Consider the following 20,480-nt stretch of genomic DNA (forward strand, 5'->3'; position numbering starts at 1 on the left):
GTTACTAAATCCCTTGCTGTGGCACTTTGCACTTTTGCGTATGACGTCATAAAAGTGGGTGTGGTCAAACAGGCACTCCATCCATCCATCCATCTATTATTTGTAGCTGCTTTATCCTGTTCTACAGGGTCGCAGGCAAGCTGGAGCCTATCCCAGCTGACTATGGGCGAGAGGCGGGGTACACCCTGGACAAGTCGCCAGGTCATCACAGGGCTGACACACAGACAACCATTCACACTCACATTCACACCTACGGTCAATTTAGAGTCACCAGTTAACCTAACCTAACCTGCATGTCTTTGGACTGTGGGGGAAACCGGAGCACCCGGAGGAAACCCACGCGGACAACATGCAAACTCCGCACAGAAAGGCCCTCGTCAGCGGCTGGGCTCGAACCCAGGACCTTCTTGCTAGCCACTACACCACCGTGCCGCCCCAAATAGGAACTCTTGAGGAAGAAAAAAAAAATGCTGTAATACTAGGCTAGTTTATTTCATCTTCTCCTTTTACATCTTTTTCACTACTTCTATATAAGGTTGTTCTGGAGAGGTTGAGCTGATAGGGTTAAGGGCCTTGCCCAAGAACCCAACAGCGGCAACCCCTCCTGCCTTTCCGATCAGTAACCCAGAGTCTTAACCCACTGACCCATAAAAACTCACAAATTTGTGGACACCTGACCATCATACCTATAAATGTTCCTTCCCCAAACTGTTTTCACAAAGTTGGAAGCATACAATTGTACAAAATGTCTTTCTATGCTGTAGAATTACAATTACCCTTCAGTGGAACTAAGACCTGTTCTAGTTTCACAATGCCCCTGTGCACAAAGCGAGCTCCATGACAACATGCTTTGCCGAGTTTGGAGTAGAAGAATTCGTGTGACCTGCACAGAGCCCTGACCTCAACCCCACTGAGCATCTTTAGGATGAACTGGAACACCGAATGAACCCTAAGCTCAACATCAATGACCTCATTAATGCTCTTGTGGCTGAATGATCACAAATCCCCATAGTCACAATCCAAAATTTAGTGGAAAGTCTTCCTAGAAGAGTGAAGGATATTATAAGAGCAAAAGGGGAATAAAGCTGGAATGGGATTTTCAACAAATACATATGGGTGGGATGGTCAGGTGTCCATATACTTTTGGCACATGATAAGTAGAGAGGAAAAGTGAGGGGATATAATGGATGTATAGTATGAATGAGTACATGAAACTTCTCATAACCATGCTTGCATTGTTGGATTTTATGTACATTAAATGCTGGTGGGTTTTTTCTTATAATAATCAGAGGAATGAGAAATATCGAAATCCTCCGACTTAGTATGCAGATATTTTTTCTTAGTCTATAATGTGGTATAATTTTAGAGCTTGATGTTGGTAGGTTTTTTTTTTTTAAATCCTAACTTGCAATGAGTTATTCTACTAAAGAATGCTTCTTTGGCCAACATCTTAATATATAACTCTATAATATATTACTCTACTTTGTTCATACAGCAGTAGAATATGTTGATTGTGAATTCTGAAACCTAACCCAATACTGTATGTGTCCCAGATTCCCAAATGTATCATTACATTTTGCAAAAAAAGGTAACCCATTCATCTTCAGAATATGATATAAACTTTTTCCTTCACATATAGATAGCCAAGACCTTGAGTATGTTATCAATGGTTTTTGGCAAGAAAGCTGAGAAAGTTAGACAAGAAATTCAAAAACTGTTCCCACATACAGCGGCACGGTGGTGTAGTGGTTAGCGCTGTCGCCTCACAGCAAGAAGGTCCGAGTTCGAGCCCAGTGGCCAGCGAGGACCTTTCTGTGTGGAGTTTGCATGTTCTCCCCGTGTCCACGTGGGTTTCCTCCGGGTGCTCCGGTTTCCTCCACAGTCCAAAGACATGCAGGTTAGGCTAATTGGTGGCTCTAAGTTGACCGTAGGTGTGAATGTGAGTGTGAATGGTTGTTTGTCTCTGTTTCAGCCCTGCGATAACCAGGTGACTTGTCCAGGGTGTACCCCGCCTTTCGCCCGTAGTCAGCTGGGATAGGCTCCAGCTTGCCTGCAACCCTGTAGAACAGGATAAAGCAGCTAGAGATAATGAGATGAGAACCCAGAAACATCACATATTTCTCGATATGTAAAACCCATTTATTTATCTTTAACGATGACACTATTATTATTCTGGACAAATATATATACATACATACATATCGCTACAGTAGTAACTGTTCCTATAGTGCAAGTTATTACTTCAGATCAATATATATCAAACAGCACATGATGACTGAGTAGGGATTGTTTGCATATTATATTAACAATCTGCACAAAAAAAAATCCCTTCTTCCAGCTGACTGCTTTGCTATTTTAGACTAGAATCTGAAATCATAACTGAACACACAAGCCTCCTACAAAGAGTTACACAGCGGTAAGTGCAGTTCATCTATCTGTGTTTTAAAGACATTATCACAAGACAGAGATACATTTGCAATTGAGTTTAATGACTCATGCCGGCTATCGTTTGATTTTTTTTTCCTAGACATAAATGGAACAAAGTGGCCAATTCCAGGAGGAGTTTGTAAGAAGAGGGCTAGTTATTAGTACAGTTGATGGGTAAGAAGTGTCCAATAGCTTCAGATGTAGCTGAAATCTAATACGTCCATGTATTACCTTGTCATTTTAAATATGGCCAACTGAGTAGTATTTGTGTTCATTAAAAAAAACCAACAACAAATAGGAAACTGCCTCTTTCAATAGTAAATATAAGAAAACTTCCTCACAATTGCTGCCATTTATATATTAACTTATTCCGTTCAAGCACTGGCTTGTTTATTCACTCATAGCCGAAGCTAGCAGGTGACATGAACACAGAGAAGCACCCCATTATTTATAGTGTTGTTTATAAATTGCATGCACTTCGTGTATTAGTGAGAAGTATTTACTCTGATAAACAGCCCATAGTATATAATTTCAGATGCAGTTAGTGTCTCTGGCCAAGTTTTGGTCCTGTATATATATATATATATATATATATATATATATATATATATATATATACACACACACACACACACATATACATACATACATACAAAAAAATCTAAATAACATTGTGCTCGTCTGTATAGACTAGTCTCTCTTCAACCCTGTTCTACTCTACTGTGCATTTCTTATAAATCCAACACTTTAAGTTAATAGTTGTTCTAGTAAATGTTGCTGTTGATGTCAATGCCAAACAGATCCAAGTAGGCAATGCAAGCTGCTGTTCAAGCCCAGACCTGCAAAGACAAAGGAAGAGGATGAAAACTGGCTGAAGTTTGCTGTGATACACATTAAATATCTTACAAATAAAACTGAATGTTAAAATAAAAAAGGTTACTCATGTTGTAGCTGTATAGTACACGTGGACTAACTGTTCTTATAACCTGATTCAGAGTCTGAATTTTAGTCCAATTCAACCACAATGAGAATACTTAAAATACATTTTCATCATGTAAATACGGTGGCACGGTGGTGTAGTGGTTAGCGCTGTCGCCTCACAGCAAGAGGGTCCGGGTTCGAGCCCCGTGGCCGGCGAGGGCCTTTCTGTGCAGAGTTTGCATGTTCTCCCCGTGTCCGTGTGGGTTTCCTCCGGGTGCTCCGGTTTCCCCCACAGTCCAAAGACATGCAGGTTAGGTTAACTGGTGACTCTAAATTGAGCGTAGGTGTGAATGTGAGTGTGAATGGTTGTCTGTGTCTATGTGTCAGCCCTGTGATGACCTGGTGACTTGTCCAGGGTGTACCCCGCCTTTCGCCCGTAGTCAGCTGGGATAGGCTCCAGCTTGCCTGCGACCCTGTAGAACAGGATAAAGCGGCTACAGATAATGAAATGAGATGAGATCATGTAAATAACTCGACTATGTTCTACAAAAAGGTATTTTCTTTTCTCTGAACCATGTACTCCATCTAAAGATAAGATATCGATAAATTAAGATAAGATAAGACAATTCACTGAGCCTGAGGCGGATAATTGTTTTAGTATAAATACACAGGTGATTATTAAAAAATATTTTAAAAATCGTATTCAAAAAATTATTTCAAACGTCAAAAGTGGCATGCAAATGTAATACACGCAGACTTGTGTCACTTATCTACGCTGAGTCACATAAAATACTTTGTTTTAAAATTGATTAAATAAATCACAATTCCACCTTCCCTTTGAATAGTTTTAGACCAAACTTTGTACACATGGACTAACTGTTCTTATAATCTGATTCAGAGTCTGAATTTTAGTCCAATTCAACCACAATGAGAATACTTAAAATACATTTTCATCATGTAAATAACTCGACTATGTTCTACAAAAAGGTATTTTCCTTTCTCTGAATCATGATAAATTGATCATGAGAGACGGCAAAACTTTCGCATGATTGTATTGATTAAGGTCCAGAAGAGTATGACTTGTATTTAGAAAGGTGTCATAATGTTAGGAATCATAGTTTTGTCCAGTCCCTTAATGGTTACAGCACTGGGATGTAGTTTAACAGCTCAGTTATAGAGCTAGATCAGTCTGTGATCAATTTACCAGCTTTATTACTGACAATAACGCTGGATCATAAAAATGTGCTATAAATTCCGTGAACCTTTTATATCTTGATTAAGTAGTTAATACAGAATCCACAACAAAATGCAAAGGAAGATATGTTTAAGATAATAAAAAAAGAGACATTTTAGTATGTAAAATGTAAAGATAAGATATCGATAAGATAAAACTTTATTAAGCCCGAGGGAAATTCTTGTGCCAGAAGTCGCTCTATAACAAAACGGTATAAATTAAAATACAACAGTACAAGCTGGAGGGGGGGAAAAAACGTGATAAGAACTGTGCAAGAAATAAATGCCGAAAAAACAGTGCTTAATAGTACAACAACAGAAATACTGTAAGTTACATAAGGGGAATAGAAAATGCAAACACCAGTGCCTCGATGGTTAGCATTCTAACAGTAGAAATAAAACAAGTTATGTACGCAAGAGACTAACCTAATGGTGAAAGTAAATATTGCACATTTGTTGGGGAAAACAATATTGCACATGGTGTTGTGAAAGAAACATTATTGTACATGACCACTCAGAATATTGCACATGATATTGGTTTTATTGTCATGATTGATCAGCTGTCCATCTTGCAGAAGGGGGAGGAGTTATACAGTTTGATGGCCACTGGTAGGAAAGATCTCCTGTGGCATTCTGGAGGTCTTTCCTATCAGTGGCCATCAAACTGTATAACTCCTCCCCCTTCTGCAAGGGTGCAAAAGATGAAAGACTTACAATCATTTGCTTTCAGTTAAATATTAAGCAAAACATATTAGTATGAAATAAAATCTCAAAATATACTTTGTTTTCTTACACGTAAAGTGTGGTCCCAGGACCCTGAGCAGAACGCGGTCCCATCTGGAGAGATGCGAAGGGTACTGACTCTGTTCTCGTGTCCGAACAAAATGGATACGCGAGTTCCCTTTAGAACGTCCCACACGTTAATGGTGTAGTCGTTGTAGCCACCAAATAGTAGTCTGCCTGCAAGACACAATATACAGTACAGTACATCAATGCTAGATTGTATATTATGTACAGTAAATACGAGGGTGAGTCAAATGAAAATGTTAATTTCAGTGTCTCAACCAGAAGAATTCATTTTTTATAGAAGAATCCAGACTGGCACACTTGCATTGAACAAAATGGGGATATGTATGTAGAAAAATACTATGCACTTTTGTGACATCTATTTGGAATAATCAGTGAAAAGCTTTTCATTTGACTTACCCTTGTATTTACATATTATACAGCACCAGTTAAAAGTTTGTACACCCCTACTCATTCATAGGTCTTTCTGTATTTTGACTATTTTCTACATTGTAGAACAATACTGAAGACGTCAAAACTATGAAATAACATATGGAACATAGATGGAATGTGGTAAACAAAAAAGTGTTAAAAAAACAAAATATGTTTCATATTTTAGATTCTTCAAAGTAGCCAATGTTTACTTTGACAATGCTTTACACACTATCGGCATTATCTTAATCAGCTTCATGAGGGAGTCACCTGGAATGCTTTTCAATTAACAGGTGCCTCGTCAAAAGTTAATTAGTGCAATTTCTTGCCTTCTTAATGTGTTTGAGATCAAACAGTAAATAGTAAATAATAAAAATGGAGTAAATAGCCCTATTCCACAACTGTATTAATCCATATTATATCAAGAACAGCTCAACTAAGCAAAGAGAAACAACATCCGTCATTACTTTAAGACATGAAGCATATTTTAATTAATACAAATAAAGAAAAAACACTTAATTAGAAGGTGTGTCCAAACTTGACTAGTACTATATACATACACTCACTGGCCACTTTAATAGGACCTTGCTCTTGATCCTAAGACTCCTGTTCTTGGCTGGCAGGACTGGAACCCAATATGGTCTTCTACTGTTGCATGCTGAGATGCTTTTCTGCTCACCACGGTTGTAAAGTGTTGCTATGAGTTACTATATCCTTCCTGGAAGTTCATACCAATCTGGCCATTTTCCTCTGACCTCTCTTATCAACAAGGTGTTTGTTTCCACCCACAGAACTGTCGCTCACTCCATGTTTTTTTGTTTTTCGCACCATTCTGTGTAAACTCTAGAGACTGTTGTGTGTGAAAACCCCAGGAGATCAGCAGTTTCTGAAATACTCAAACTAGTCCATCTGGCACCAACACCCATGCCACAGTGAAAGTCACAGAGATCACAATTTTTCCCACTGTGATGTTTGAAGTGAACATTATCTGAAGCTCTTGATTTGTATCTGCATGATTTTATGCATTGAGTTGCTGTCAAGGGATTGGCTGATTAGATAACAGCATAAAACAGCAGGTGTATGGGTGTTTCTCTCTCTCTCTCTCTCTCTCTATCTATCTACAGTGGTGCTTGAAAGTTTGTGAACCTTTTAGAATTTTCTATATTTCTGCATAAATATGACCTAAAACATCATCAGATTTTCACACAAGTCCTAAAAGTAGATAAAGAGAACCCAGTTAAACAAAGGAGACAAAAATATTATACTTGGCCATTTATTTATTGAGGAAAATGATCCAATATTACATATCTGTGAGTGGCAAAAGTATGTGAACCTCTAGGATTAGCAGTTAATTTGAAGGTGAAATTAGAGTCAGGTGTTTTCAATCAATGGGATGACAATCAGGTGTGAGTGGGCACCCTGTTTTATTTAAAGATCAGGGATCTATCAAAGTCTGATCTTCACAACACATGTTTGTGGAAGTGTATCATGGCACGAACAAAGGAGATTTCTGAGGACCTCAGAAAAAGCGTTGTTGATGCTCATCAGGCTGGAAAAGGTTACAAAACCATCTCGAAAGAGTTTGGACTCCACCAATCCACAGTCAGACAGATTGTGTACAAATGGAGGAAATTCAAGACCATTGTTACCCTCCCCAGGAGTGGACGACCAACAAAGATCACTCCAAGAGCAAGGCATGTAATAGTCGGCGAGGTCACAAAGGACCCCAGGGTAACTTCTAAGCAACTGAAGGCCTCTCTCACATTGGCTAATGTTAATGTTCATGAGCCCACCATCAGGAGAACACTGAACAACAATGGTGTGCATGGCAGGGTTCCAAGGAGAAAGCCACTGCTCTCCAAAAAGAACATTGCTGCTCGTCTGCAGTTTGCTAAAGATCACGTGGACAAGCCAGAAGGCTATTGGAAAAATGTTTTGTGAACGGATGAGACCAAAATAGAACTTTTTGGTTTAAATGAGAAGTGTTATGTTTGGAAAAGGAAAACACTGCATTCCAGCATAAGAACCTTATCCCATCTGTGAAACATGGTGGTGGTAGTATCATGGTTTGGGCCTGTTTTGCTGCATCTGGGCCAGGACGGCTTGCCATCATTGATGGAACAATGAATTCTGAATTATACCAGCGAATTCTAAAGGAAAATGTCAGGACATCTGTCCATGAACTGAATCTCAAGAGAAGGTGGGTCATGCAGCAAGACAACGACCCTAAGCACACAAGTCGTTCTACCAAAGAATGGTTAAAGAAGAATAAAGTGAATGTTTTGGAATGACCAAGTCAAAGTCCTGACCTTAATCCAATCGAAATGTTGTGGAAGGACCTGAAGCGAGCAGTTCATGTGAGGAAACCCACCAACATCCCAGAGTTGAAGCTGTTCTGTACGGAGGAACGGGCTAAAATTCCTCCAAGCCGGTGTGCAGGACTGATCAACAGTTACCGCAAACGTTTAGTTGCAGTTATTGCTGCACAAGGGGGTCACACCAGATACTGAAAGCAAAGGTTCACATACTTTTGCCACTCACAGATATGTAATATTGGATCATTTTCCTCAATAAATAAATGAGCAAGTATAATATTTTTGTCTCATTTGTTTAACTGGGTTCTCTTTATCTACTTTTAGGACTTGTGTGAAAATCTGATGATGTTTTAGGTCATATTTATGCAGAAATATAGAAAATTCTAAAGGGTTCACAAACTTTCAAGCACCACTGTATATATAATATATATATATATATATATATATATATATATATATATATATATATATATATATATATAAAATTAATTCTGTGATGTCAAGGATGCAAAATTTGATTATATTTCTATGTATATCATACTCTTTCTCTAAAAAGGCTGATATGCGTGTATTCTTCCAGTAATCATACTGTTTAGTGCAATGGTGTAAAAGGCAGCACTTACCACTGAGAGAGAAGTCTACACTGGAAGCTCCAAATATGATGCTCTCCTTAGAATAAATTGCCACTTCTCTATCGGCCCTCAGGTCATACAGACGACACTGAGGAAAACAAATCAGTCTGATAAAGCTGCAGTAGTGTCCTTCCAATCAGAATTATTGGTTACCCTTGATGAATACGAAAATTTTTGTCATAAATTTGTTTGTTAAGGTGTGCAATTTTTGGCAAAATGCAATTTTTGGCAAAATGCAATTTATCGAAGAATTTACTAGAGATAATAACAATGAACCTCTTCCTGTAATGTCTAATGAGAATAGAGATACTTGTAAAGGATGTTGGATCACTCGTCCATGTAGAACATTTCAGGCTCCTTTTTATCCTTATGTTTGTGTATGTGGACATTCGTCTTCGATTCAAAACATATTCACAATCAGGTTCAAAGTCAGATGGCAAGTGCAAAATATAGAATTTGTGTTCCCACAACTTTCTGTGTTGATTTGATGTATATTTAATAATTATTCGCAGAAGGTGAGACTTCGTCTCGGTTATTATTCACCGACGTTCACTGAGCCTGAGGTGGATAATTATTTTAGCATAAATACACAGGTGATTATTAAAAAATATTTTTAAAATTTGTCTTTAAAAAAGCAGCACGGTGGTGTAGTGGTTAGCGCTGTCGCCTCACAGCAAGAAGATCTTGGGTTCGAGCCCAGCGGCCAGCGAGGGCCTTTCTCTGTGGAGTTTGCATGTTCTCCCCGTGTCCGCGTGGGTTTCCTCCGGGTGCTCCGGTTTCCCCCACAGTCCAAAGACATGCAGGTTAGGTTAACTGGTGACTCTAAATTGACCGTAGGTGTGAATGTGAGTGTGAATGGTTGTCTGTATCTATGTGTCAGCCCTGTGATGACCTGGTGACTTGTCCAGGGTGTACCCCGCCTCTCGCCCGTAGTCAGCTGGGATAGGCTCCAGCTTGCCTGTGACCCTGTAGAACAGGATAAGCGGCTAGAGATAATGGATGGATGGGTCTTAAAAAAATTATTTCAAACGTCAAAAGTGGCATGCAAAGGTAATGTACGCAGACTTGTGTCACTATCTACGCCGAGTCACATAAAATACTTGGTTTTAAAATTGATAAAATAAATCACAATTCCACCTTCCCTTTGAATAGTTTTAGACCAAACTTTGTAGCATCTTCAGTGCTTTTAGGAACAGCGTTTTCTTTCATAATTTCTAATTCTTCCTCACTTACAGTGACAAAGCGATTGACCGCCATTTTGTCTAGTCGTTCAAGGTGATTCTTGAGAAACAATCTGGATCTCTCGACCAATCAGTGCACGTGATTTCCTATAGTCACATCCATATTTATACTCTCTCTCTCTCTCTCATTATCTCTAGCCGCTTTATCCTGTTCTACAGGGTCGCAGGCAAGCTGGAGCCTATCCCAGCTGACTACGGGCGAAAGGCAGGGTACACCCTGGACAAGTCGCCAGGTCATCACAGGGCTGACACATAGACACAGACAACCATTCACACTCACATTCACACCTACGGTCAATTTAGAGTCACCAGTTAACCTAACCTGCATGTCTTTGGACTGTGGGGGAAACCGGAGCACCCGGAGGAAACCCACGCGGACACGGGGAGAACATGCAAACTCCACACAGAAAGGCCCTCGCCGGCCACGGGGCTCGAACCCGGATCTTCTTGCTGTGAGGCGACAGCGCTAACCACTACACCACCGTGCCGCCCATATTTATACTAATTGGTATTATTATCTAGGTGAAAGGTCTATCGACAAACAAATCCGAACCTTCTGACAGAGGCAACCAGCTTTCAGGCCACAAAATTAGCATTTTGATCCACTAGCATTATAGTCTGAAATACAGTCTCTATTTTTCACCAAACATGCCAGGGTTGTTCACGGCCAAAAAAGTTCACAAGATCAACACAATACATAATTGCAGTTGTAGTTACAATAATACTTGATTAAATTCAGGTGGTTCAGCATTTTACATGTGTCTTATTTCATACTGTCTGTATTTCCAGCTTGTTCTTATGTAGCTGGTGTCTACTAATTGATTTTAAATCCTCACAGCCACTGTGCAATTCTGATTTTGGGGTCCTCTTGGCCTTCTTTACCATTCTCTTCACTATGTAAGTATGATAAGAATTAATGAAGGAACTAGAATAAAAAAAGGAGAAAACTCACAGTAGCATCATCTGAGCCAGAGGCAAATGCGTCCCCACTCGGATAGTATCTGTAGCAAACAGGTAGGCATTAGGAACTAAAGAAAAAAGCTGGCTTTTAGAATATAGCAGTAATGTGAATACTTGAAAATCACAACTGTCTGTTAATCCACACTGATAGCTCAGATAAAATGGTGTGCTAGAAGGTGAACTCACCGCACACTGTTAATATCTGACTCATGGGTCTCAAATGACTGGATGCACTGTCCTGAGCGCATGTCCCATACATTTGCCTTTTTATCACAGCCCTGAGATATTGTTAGGGAAATGGGGAAAAAAGGTCATTGCACGATGACAATAGTACCTCTGAGAGAGAGAGAGAGAGAGAGAGAGAGAGAGAGAGAGTGTAGTAAGAGTGCCGACATGTTTCTGATGTATTTTGGAAATCTAACCCCAGAGACAAAGGTGTTGCCGGTCTCAGAGGGAGCAAGGTCCAGGCAAAGCACATCAGCTGCATGACCATGGAAACTCTGGAGCAGCTGCCCACTTTCCACATCCCACAATGCACATGTTCCATCACCACTTGATGTCAGGATCTGAAAAAGAGCCATAAAGAGTCCTTACACGTAGGAAAACAGCCCTTTAATAATAGAGGTCTAACAAATGCGGATCTTGGCATGTTCTAAGAGATGCTCTATTGTATTATCAGCATGTTTAAGATGCTGATTTGATTCAGCATGCTATAAGTGACATGCTGATCGACATAGTATTTACAGTTTCATTTTATTCAGTGCTGAATTAAAAAAGAAAGAAGAAGACAAATATTGCGGACCTGCATATCTGAGTTGGTGAAGCTGCAGGCAGACAAGTAATTGGTGTGCATTGCCACGGATTTCTTCTTCGCTGCCAGGTTCTCATTCTTATCCATGGATAATGGGTACACCGAACACTTGTTGTCAAGACCACTGCGAAACACAAATAGCTCATTTTAGAAGGCTATACAACTTAAAATGAGGACATATCTCAGCTACTTATCTTCACAATTATGCCCCTGCTGGAACTGTAAAACTTTAAATTAATTTATTATTATTTTTGTTTATGTCTAACACAACAACAATCATTCCTTTGGATTTCTTTGTAAAAAGCCATAAAAGGGCCCAGGTCCTCACCCACATGCTACTGCACACCCAGACGGTGCATAAGCACAGGCCATCACCCATGTACATGGCATGGTCACGGCATGCTCCTATGGGGGAAAACACGAGAAGTAAGCAGCTAAACATCTGGGGCCGTATAAAAATCTGTCCTAAATGAAACTTTAAACTTTTAATATTTTTAAACACTATTTACAAATATTCTCAGAGATTCTTTTAGCGCAGAATCACAATTCCTAAGCTATGAGTATGGAAGCTTGCTACAGATAAAAGAGTGCCCTAAAATTAGCCTTACACACACACACACACACACACAAAAGGATTAACTTTAGGACAAGATCACCCTTTAAAAATTATCATAAATCAGCCAGATTTAATAACTTTGATACATATTTTTAAATCAGTCCCTCCCTGATGTAAAAGAAATATGTATTATTATTGATGAGTTTAAACACTCAGTGTAATTCATGTACCTTGTTGGTTGTAAACGCATCCCACACAATCACCTTTCCATCCTGCAGGACAAAAAGAGTACATAAGGTATAGATATTCTGAAAACATAATAGAACAGTCATGTAATGGGTCTTTTTATTTGCAGAAACGATTGAAGGATCATGGATAGCTCTCAAATTGCAGTCAGACCACAGCAATTATTCTGCTGATAACAACACTTCCTGTGGAGCAAGAATCCTAAATGGCTTCCTGTGGGACCCAATAGTGCACTACACAGGGTGTAAAATCCATTAATTCATACTGTATGGGGTAAGGCAATGGAAGAAGATTTATTTTTGTACCTGGGACGAGCTCACAATTCTCCTCTTGTCTTTACACCAGTCCATGCAAAGCACTTTATTGCCATGTCCTTTCAGAGTTCTCCTGGTCTTCATGACGAACTGGCCGAGAGACTCCACCTTCTCTGCCACCTGGTGCACTGGGTAAGGAAGCAGGTGTTTCATAGATTATATTTTACTCTTCCCTTAATAGAAGTGAGCTTGAAAACCTGGTGCCTAAATAGTCTTATGCTCGACTCAGACTCAACCTTCAATAAGCACACTCACTACTAAGCTTAGGAAAATAATATTAGGTATAAAGAGTGTACGGAAATATTCTGTATGACAATTACATTACAAGGCTTTACATGATGAGTAGGATGTTTCACCATTAGAGTCATAAAAATCAAGTTGCTTGTTACAGGCTTGCTTGGCTGTTTGTTACAGGGCCATTTGGCAGTTCATTAAGGGATGCTTGGCAGTTTGTTACAGGGATGCTTGGCAGTTTGTTACAGGGAAGCTTGGCTGATAGTTACAGGCTCGCTTGGCTGTTCATTAAGGGATGCTTGGCAGTTTGTTACAGGGATGCTTGGCTGTTCGTTACAGGGATGCTTGGCTGTTCGTTACAGGGTATTTTGGCTGTTTATTCCAGGGTTGCTTAGCTGCTTGTTACATGCTTGCTTGACTGATAGTTACAGGCTTGCTGGGCTTTTCATTAAAGGATGCTTGGCTGTTCATTAAGGGCTGTTTGGCTGATTGTTACAGGGATGATTGGCTGATTGTTACAGGCTTTCTTGGTTGTTTGTTCCAGGACTGCTTGGTTGTTTGTTACAGACGTGCTTGGCTGTTTGTTACAGGGTAGTTTGGCTGTTCGTTACAGGGATGCTTGGCTGATAGTTACAGGCTCGCTTGGCTGATTGTTACAGGGTAAGTTGGCGGTTCATTAAGGGATGCTTGGCAGTTCATTAAGGGATGCTTGGCAGCTCATTAAGGGATGCTTGGCAGTTTGTTACAGGGATGCTTGGCTGTTTGTTACAGGGTATTTTGGCTGTTTATTCCAGGGTTGCTTGGCTGTTTGTTACATGCTTGCTTGGCTGTTTGTTACAGGCTCGCTTGGCTGTTTGTTACATGCTTGCTTGGCTGATAGTTACAGGGTAGTTTGGCTGTTTGTTACAGGTATGCTTGGCTGATAGTTACAGGGATGCTTGGCTGATAGTTACAGGGATGCTTGGCTGATAGTTACAGGCTCGCTTGGCCGATTGTTACAGGCTCGCTTGGCCGATTATTACAGGAATACTTGGCTGTTCATTAAAGGATGCTTGGCTGTTAGTTACAGGCTCGCTTGGCTGTTTGTTACATGCTTGCTTGGCTGTTTGTTACAGGTATGCTTGGCTGATAGTTACAGGGATGCTTGGCTGATAGTTACAGGGATGCTTGGCTGATAGTTACAGGCTCACTTAGCTGATTGTTACAGGCTCGCTTGGCCGATTATTACAGGAATACTCAGCTGTTCATTAAAGGATGCTCGGCTGATAGTTACAAGTATGCTTGGCTGATAGTTACAGGGATGCTTGGCTGATTGTTACAGGCTCGCTTGGCCAATTATTACAGGAATACTTGGCTGTTCATTAAAGGATGCTTGGCTGTTAGTTACAGGCTCGCTTGGCTGTTTGTTACAGGTATGCTTGGCTGATAGTTACAGGGATGCTTGGCTGAAAGTTACAGGCTCGCTTGGCTGATTGTTACAGGCTCGCTTGGCCGATTATTACAGGAATACTTGGCTGTTCATTAAAGGATGCTTGGCTGTTAGTTACAGGCTTGCTTGGCTGATAGTTACAGGGTAGTTTGGCTGTTTGTTAAAGGTATGCCTGGCTGATAGTTACAGGGATGCTTGGCTGATTGTTACAGGCTCACTTGGCCGATTATTACAGGAATACTTGGCTGTTCATTAAAGGATGCTTGACTGTTCGTTACAGGGACAATTGGCTGTTCATTACAGGGATGCTTGGCTGTTTGTTACAGACTTGCTTGGCTGATTGTTACAGGGATGCTTGGCTGATTGTTACAGGCTCACTTGGCCGATTATTACAGGAATACTTGGCTGTTCATTAAAGGATGCTTGACTGTTCGTTACAGGGACAATTGGCTGTTCATTACAGGGATGCTTGGCTGTTTGTTACAGACTTGCTTGGCTGATTGTTACAGGGATGCTTGGCTGTTTGGTACAGGGATGCTTGGATGTTTGTTACAGGGATGCTTGGCTGATTGTTCCAGGGCTGCTTGGCTGTTTGTCACAGGGATGCTTAGTTATTTGTTCCAGGGATGTTTGGCTGTTTGGTACAGGGTATTTTGGCTGTTTATTCCAGGGCTGTTTGGCACAGGGTAGTTTCACTGTTTATTCCTGGGTTGCTTGGCTGTTTGGTACACGGTAGTTTGGCTGTTTGGTACAGGGTTGCTTATTACACGGTTGTTTGGTTATCATGACAACCATATTATTACAATAAATAAATGAAATTCTATAAATTAATATTCTTTGTAGCTATATCTTAGTAACTGTATTGACTTATTGAGCTGGACGAAGTCATGCAGTGCTGGCAATATTTGAAAAATACAGCAAATAGTTGAGGGGACAGACTTTTACCTTGGCCATACTGTTAGTAAGAGTCTTAAGGATAAAACATCCTGTTTATCTTATGACTTATTGTTTTTACTGATTAAATGGGTTTCAGTCAAAGGGTTGCACATACACTGCAGGGCACAGCTTAAATGTATAATTATTCATACTTAAGTTTATAATGCAAAAGAATATCTTCAGCCTTAAATGACACATACAGCCTTACAATCTGAGTATTAAAAAAAACCTTAATGCTTTGTTATATTTGGCATGTAGAATGACTGTCAACAAGGTAGGTGAAGACAAAACAGCCTGTTTGAAGGGCACACTAATGTTATTGGTATTAAAAATCTACAGCACTGTGCAAAAGTCTTAGGCACATGAAAGAAATGCTGTAAAGCAAAGATACCTTCAAAAATTAAATGTTTCTACATTAAAAAATTAAATGCTACAGAAAAAATGTTTATATGTCAATAAAGAAAGCAGCGTATTACATAAGACAACCATACTGGGACAACACTTTTCAGACAAAAAATAGAATGAAGGCTGCTGGGTTTTGCTGCAAAAATAAGAAGTAAGTGTGACAGTCAAAATGTCCAGAAGAACTGTGTCTGTTTCTGCAACATGCTCAGTAAAACTTGCAGCTCAATTCCTTATAAAACTGAACACATTGTACCTGAGATTACTAATTTTTAAGCAAAGGGTCGTCACACTAGATATCAACTTTTTTCATTTGTTACTGTTTATCGTTTACTGCTCTTTATATATTTTTAAATGTAGAAACATTTCATATCTTTATTTTTGAAGGTGTGTATATATATCACACACACATATATATATATATATGAGAGAGAGAGAGAGAGAGAGAGAGAGAGAGAGAGAGAGAGAGAGGATATTACAAGGTTGCACAAAGATATGACGTTTATCTCTGAGTGGTGAACATATTCACGAGTGAGCAAAGCGAACAAGTGAAAACATTTTTCAACACAAGAAGATAAACTTCATATCTTCTTGCCACCGGGTAATGTTCTTTATATTATATGTGGACACATCCAAAAAAATACGCAAATGAATCAAAGGAATTTTAATTTTGAACCGGTTCACCATTTTGACAATGCATGTGTAGTCAGCGGGACAACACTGGGAGTGACGTCATCAGTGTGAAATATTGGGAAATGTTATATATACAGGACACTTTGAAATGGAATAAAAACATGTATTCTATGAAAAAAACATGTAAAAACGTGCATTCTAACATGTAGTCATAAAAACATGCATTCTAACCCCTTCTAGCAGGTTTATTGATAGCATGCAATATTGTTATCATATCGCTTATCCTACATATATTATGTCACTCTACCCAGTGGAGAATGAGTGTTGAATATGGTTTATGATATTGCATGGTTGTCAAGACAACATGATGTCACACGTCGGAGCTGATGCAAATATTCAGTGAGAAAATTTTCTGCTGCACATGTGCAGAAGCATTTCTTTGTTCGTTGGGAAAGAGAAAGACGTGTTGAACACCCGAAAGGCTACCAAAACTTCATTAGATATTCTTCACACATATTTACAAGAGAAAAACATACCAATGGATATCAGTAAACTGGAAAAGAGTGTGTGTGTGTGTGTGTGTGTGTATAATAATAATAATAATAATAATAATAATAATAATGGCCTTTTTTGTGGTATATCAGATATATTCCATTCAGCTAGCATGATATTGAACAAGTCGAAGACTATATCTGATATACCACGAAAAAATGCCAGCCAATATTATTTAAATGTGTTACTCAGATCCACGATGTATTTCGCATGAAAAATATGAGGTTTTCAACAGGAGAAGATAAACTTCATATCTTCAAGCCAATTTGTGATTTTCTTTTTATTATATAGACACAGGGTGGCACGGTGGTGTCGTGGTTAGCACTGTCACCTCACAGCAAGAAGGTCTTGGGTTCGAGCCCAGCGGCCAACGAGGGCCTTTCTGTGTGGAGTTTGCATGTTCTCCCCGTGTCTGCGTGGGTTTCCTCCGGATGCTCCGGTTTCCCCCACAGTCCAAAGACATGCAGGTTAGGTTAACTGGTGATTCTAAATTGACCGTAGGTGTGAATGTGAGTGTGAATGGTTGTTTGTCTCTGTGCCAGCCCTGCCATAACCTGGCGACTTGTCCAGGGTGTACCCCGCCTTTCGCCCATAGTCAGCTGGGAGAGGCTCCAGCTTGCCTGCGACCCTGTACAGGATAAGCAGCTAGAGATAATGGATGGGTATATAGATACATTCACAAACAAAACGCACCAAAATTTATCAAAACAATTCACTGATTTCCTCACGAGTGACATACAGAGATTTATGTCACGATTTTGGTTCTCCATGTCCCAGATATAGTTCACATGAAAAATACGAGTGGGGTATTTCCCAGCAAACACTTGTGTCCATATGATATATGGAATTATGCGGTAAACAAAAAGTGTTTACAGAAGCAGAATATGTTTCACAGTTTAGATTCTTCAAAAGTAGCCAGCGTTTCCCTTGATGACGCTTTGCACAACATTAGCATTATCTTAACCAGCTTCATGAGGTCGTCACCTGGAATGCTTTTCAGTTAACAGGTCTCATCTCATCTCATTATCTGTAGCCACTTTATCCTGTTCTACAGGGTCGCAGGCAAGCTGGAGCCTATCCCAGCTGACTACGGGCGAAAGGCGGGGTACACCCTGGACAAGTCGCCAGGGCATCACAGGGCTGACACATAGACACAGACAACCATTCACACTCACATTCACACCTACGCTCAATTTAGAGTCACCAGTTAACCTAACCTGCATGTCTTTGGACTGTGGGGGAAACCGGAGCACCCGGAGGAAACCCACGCGGACACGGGGAGAACATGCAAACTCCACACAGAAAGGCCCTTGCCAGCCACGGGTCTCAAACCCAGGACCTTCTTGCTGTGAGGCGACAGCGCTAACCACTACACCACCGTGCCACCCCGCATTTGAGATCAAACTGTAAATAATAAAAACACACTAAATAGCCCTATTCCACAACTGTAGTAATCCATATTACGTCAAGAAGCGCTCAACTAAGTAAAGAGAAACAACATCCATCATTAAGACATGAAGTGTCTTTTAATTAATAAAAATAAAGAAAAAAATATTATTATTGAGGGCGGCACGGTGGTGTAGTGGTTAGCACTGTCGCCTCACAGCAAGAAGGTCTTGGGTTCGAGCCCCGTGGCCGGCGAGGGCCTTTCTGTGTGGAGTTTGCATGTTCTCCCCGTGTCCGCGTGGGTTTCCTCCGGGTGCTCCGGTTTCCCCCACAGTCCAAAGACATGCAGGTTAGGTTAACTGGTGACTCTAAATTGAGCGTAGGTGTGAATGTGAGTGTGAATGGTTGTCTGTGTCTATGTGTCAGCCCTGTGATGACCTGGCGACTTGTCCAGGGTGTACCCCGCCTTTCGCCCGTAGTCAGCTGGGATAGGCTCCAGCTTGCCTGCGACCCTGTAGAACAGGATAAAGCGGCTACAGATAATGAGATGAGATGAGAACCCAGAAACATCACATATTTCTCGATATGTAAAACCCATTTATTTATCTTTAACAATGACACTATTATTATTCTGGACAAATATATATATATATATATATATATATATATACATACATACAGTAGTAACTGTTCCTATAGTGCAAGTTATTACTTCAGATCAATATATATCAAACAGCACATGATGACTGAGTAGGGATTGTTTGCATATTATATTAACAATCTGCACAAAAAAAAATCCCTTCTTCCAGCTGTCCAAACCTTTGGCTGGTACTGTAGATATATTCCTGTATTCTATTTCACTCACTTCTCTGGCAGAATGTCGTCACAGAGCTGAGCTACAGCAACCTAAAACAGGCTGTCAAGCACAAATCTGAATAGATCCCTTATTACTCATTATAACACTCTATACTGTACTAAACACTAGACTACAGCATGGATAGCATTATACATGTCTATGTCATTATGTACAGTGATAGACGCGTTATTACGCATTATTATTATAGCTCATGCTCACTAAACAGATACTATGAATAACTCACAGCTTCATACTGCGTCCTGTGAAAAAACGATTTTCTTTCCATCAAAGCATTTTTTTTATTATTATTTTAGGGGGGAAAAGAACCGCAGGAGTGAACCGGTCCAGCTGTGTGATGATGTGCTGAAGGCCCGCTCGTCTCTGATACTCACACTCCACATCATGCAGCTTGGCCCGCTCCTCTTCCAGCTTCGTCTTCAGAGTCTCCGACTCGGATTTCAGCTTCGCGATGGTCTCACTCGGCTGCACTTCCTGGGCAGCCATCTTCTTTTACACACTGAATGAGATGTTTATCTGAGCAAAGCGCGTTATTAGAAATATTATTATTATTATGTAGTAGCTATTATTTCCCGAACAGGACTAAAGGCTGATGGATGATGATGATGATGTTAGAGCGCGAGCGGCGGATGCAGCTGATGTGACGTCACGGGAAGGATGCCCTGCTTCCAGCATCCTGTGAGGCGCTCGCGCCCGGAATAAATCAAAGCAGGTCACTAAGATCACAGACAGAGCCGCACTTCCTCCACAAACCCTGACTGATCTGTGCTCTACACAGTGGTGCTTGAAAGTTTGTGAACCCTTTAGAATTTTCTATATTTCTGCATAAATATGACCTAAAACATCATCAGATTTTCACACAAGAACTTCCGGTGGGGGTCGGAGAGGATGGCGGCTTAGAGAGAGAGCTCTCGACAAGAGTTAAATAAAACTGCCCCGAAGCGAAATTATTACCTTACGAAGTGCACGAAAACAAAGGATAAGGGGCACAGATGACGTCCAAGAGGAACAAAAAGGGTAAAAAGTTAACTGCCGAAGATGACGAAACGCAGCTAACAGGTGAAGCTAATGCTAGCTCTCCCGGGGCTAGCCGGGACGCCTCCCCCGCCCCCAGCTATGACGGCGCTGGGACAGAGAAAGAGGACGAGCCGGTAAACTTG

At 40.4% G+C, this 20,480-nt stretch overlaps 1 protein-coding gene across 1 annotated transcript; it reads right to left on the reverse strand.

Moving 5' to 3' along the window:
* Positions 1-3,050: 3,050 nt before the first annotated feature.
* gnb5a (guanine nucleotide binding protein (G protein), beta 5a) lies at positions 3,051-19,912 on the reverse strand. The gene is made up of 11 exons (XM_060908487.1): positions 19,695-19,912; positions 12,866-13,002; positions 12,545-12,586; positions 12,087-12,163; positions 11,750-11,882; positions 11,370-11,513; positions 11,134-11,225; positions 10,940-10,988; positions 8,738-8,834; positions 5,375-5,541; positions 3,051-3,266 (listed from the first exon to the last, which is right to left on the reverse strand). Exons 1-11 carry the CDS (start codon positions 19,804-19,806, stop codon positions 3,255-3,257), a joined length of 1,062 nt encoding a protein of 353 aa, XP_060764470.1. The 5' UTR covers positions 19,807-19,912; the 3' UTR covers positions 3,051-3,254.
* Between the last annotated feature and the right edge of the window lie 568 nt (positions 19,913-20,480).

The sequence above is a fragment of the Neoarius graeffei genome, chromosome 2 (assembly GCF_027579695.1).
Source record: "Neoarius graeffei isolate fNeoGra1 chromosome 2, fNeoGra1.pri, whole genome shotgun sequence".
Lineage (NCBI taxonomy): Eukaryota > Metazoa > Chordata > Actinopteri > Siluriformes > Ariidae > Neoarius > Neoarius graeffei.

Excerpts from the sequence above, each read along its gene's own strand:
- gnb5a (XM_060908487.1), bottom strand. The coding sequence starts at position 19,806 with ATGGCTGCCCAGGAAGTGCAGCCGAGTGAGACCATCGCGAAGCTGAAA. Across the intron at positions 12,164-12,544 it reads ATGCGTTTACAACCAACAAG|GAGCATGCCGTGACCATGCC; the intron begins GTACATGAATTA and ends TTTCCCCCATAG. Across the intron at positions 11,226-11,369 it reads GCAACACCTTTGTCTCTGGG|GGCTGTGATAAAAAGGCAAA; the intron begins GTTAGATTTCCA and ends ACAATATCTCAG.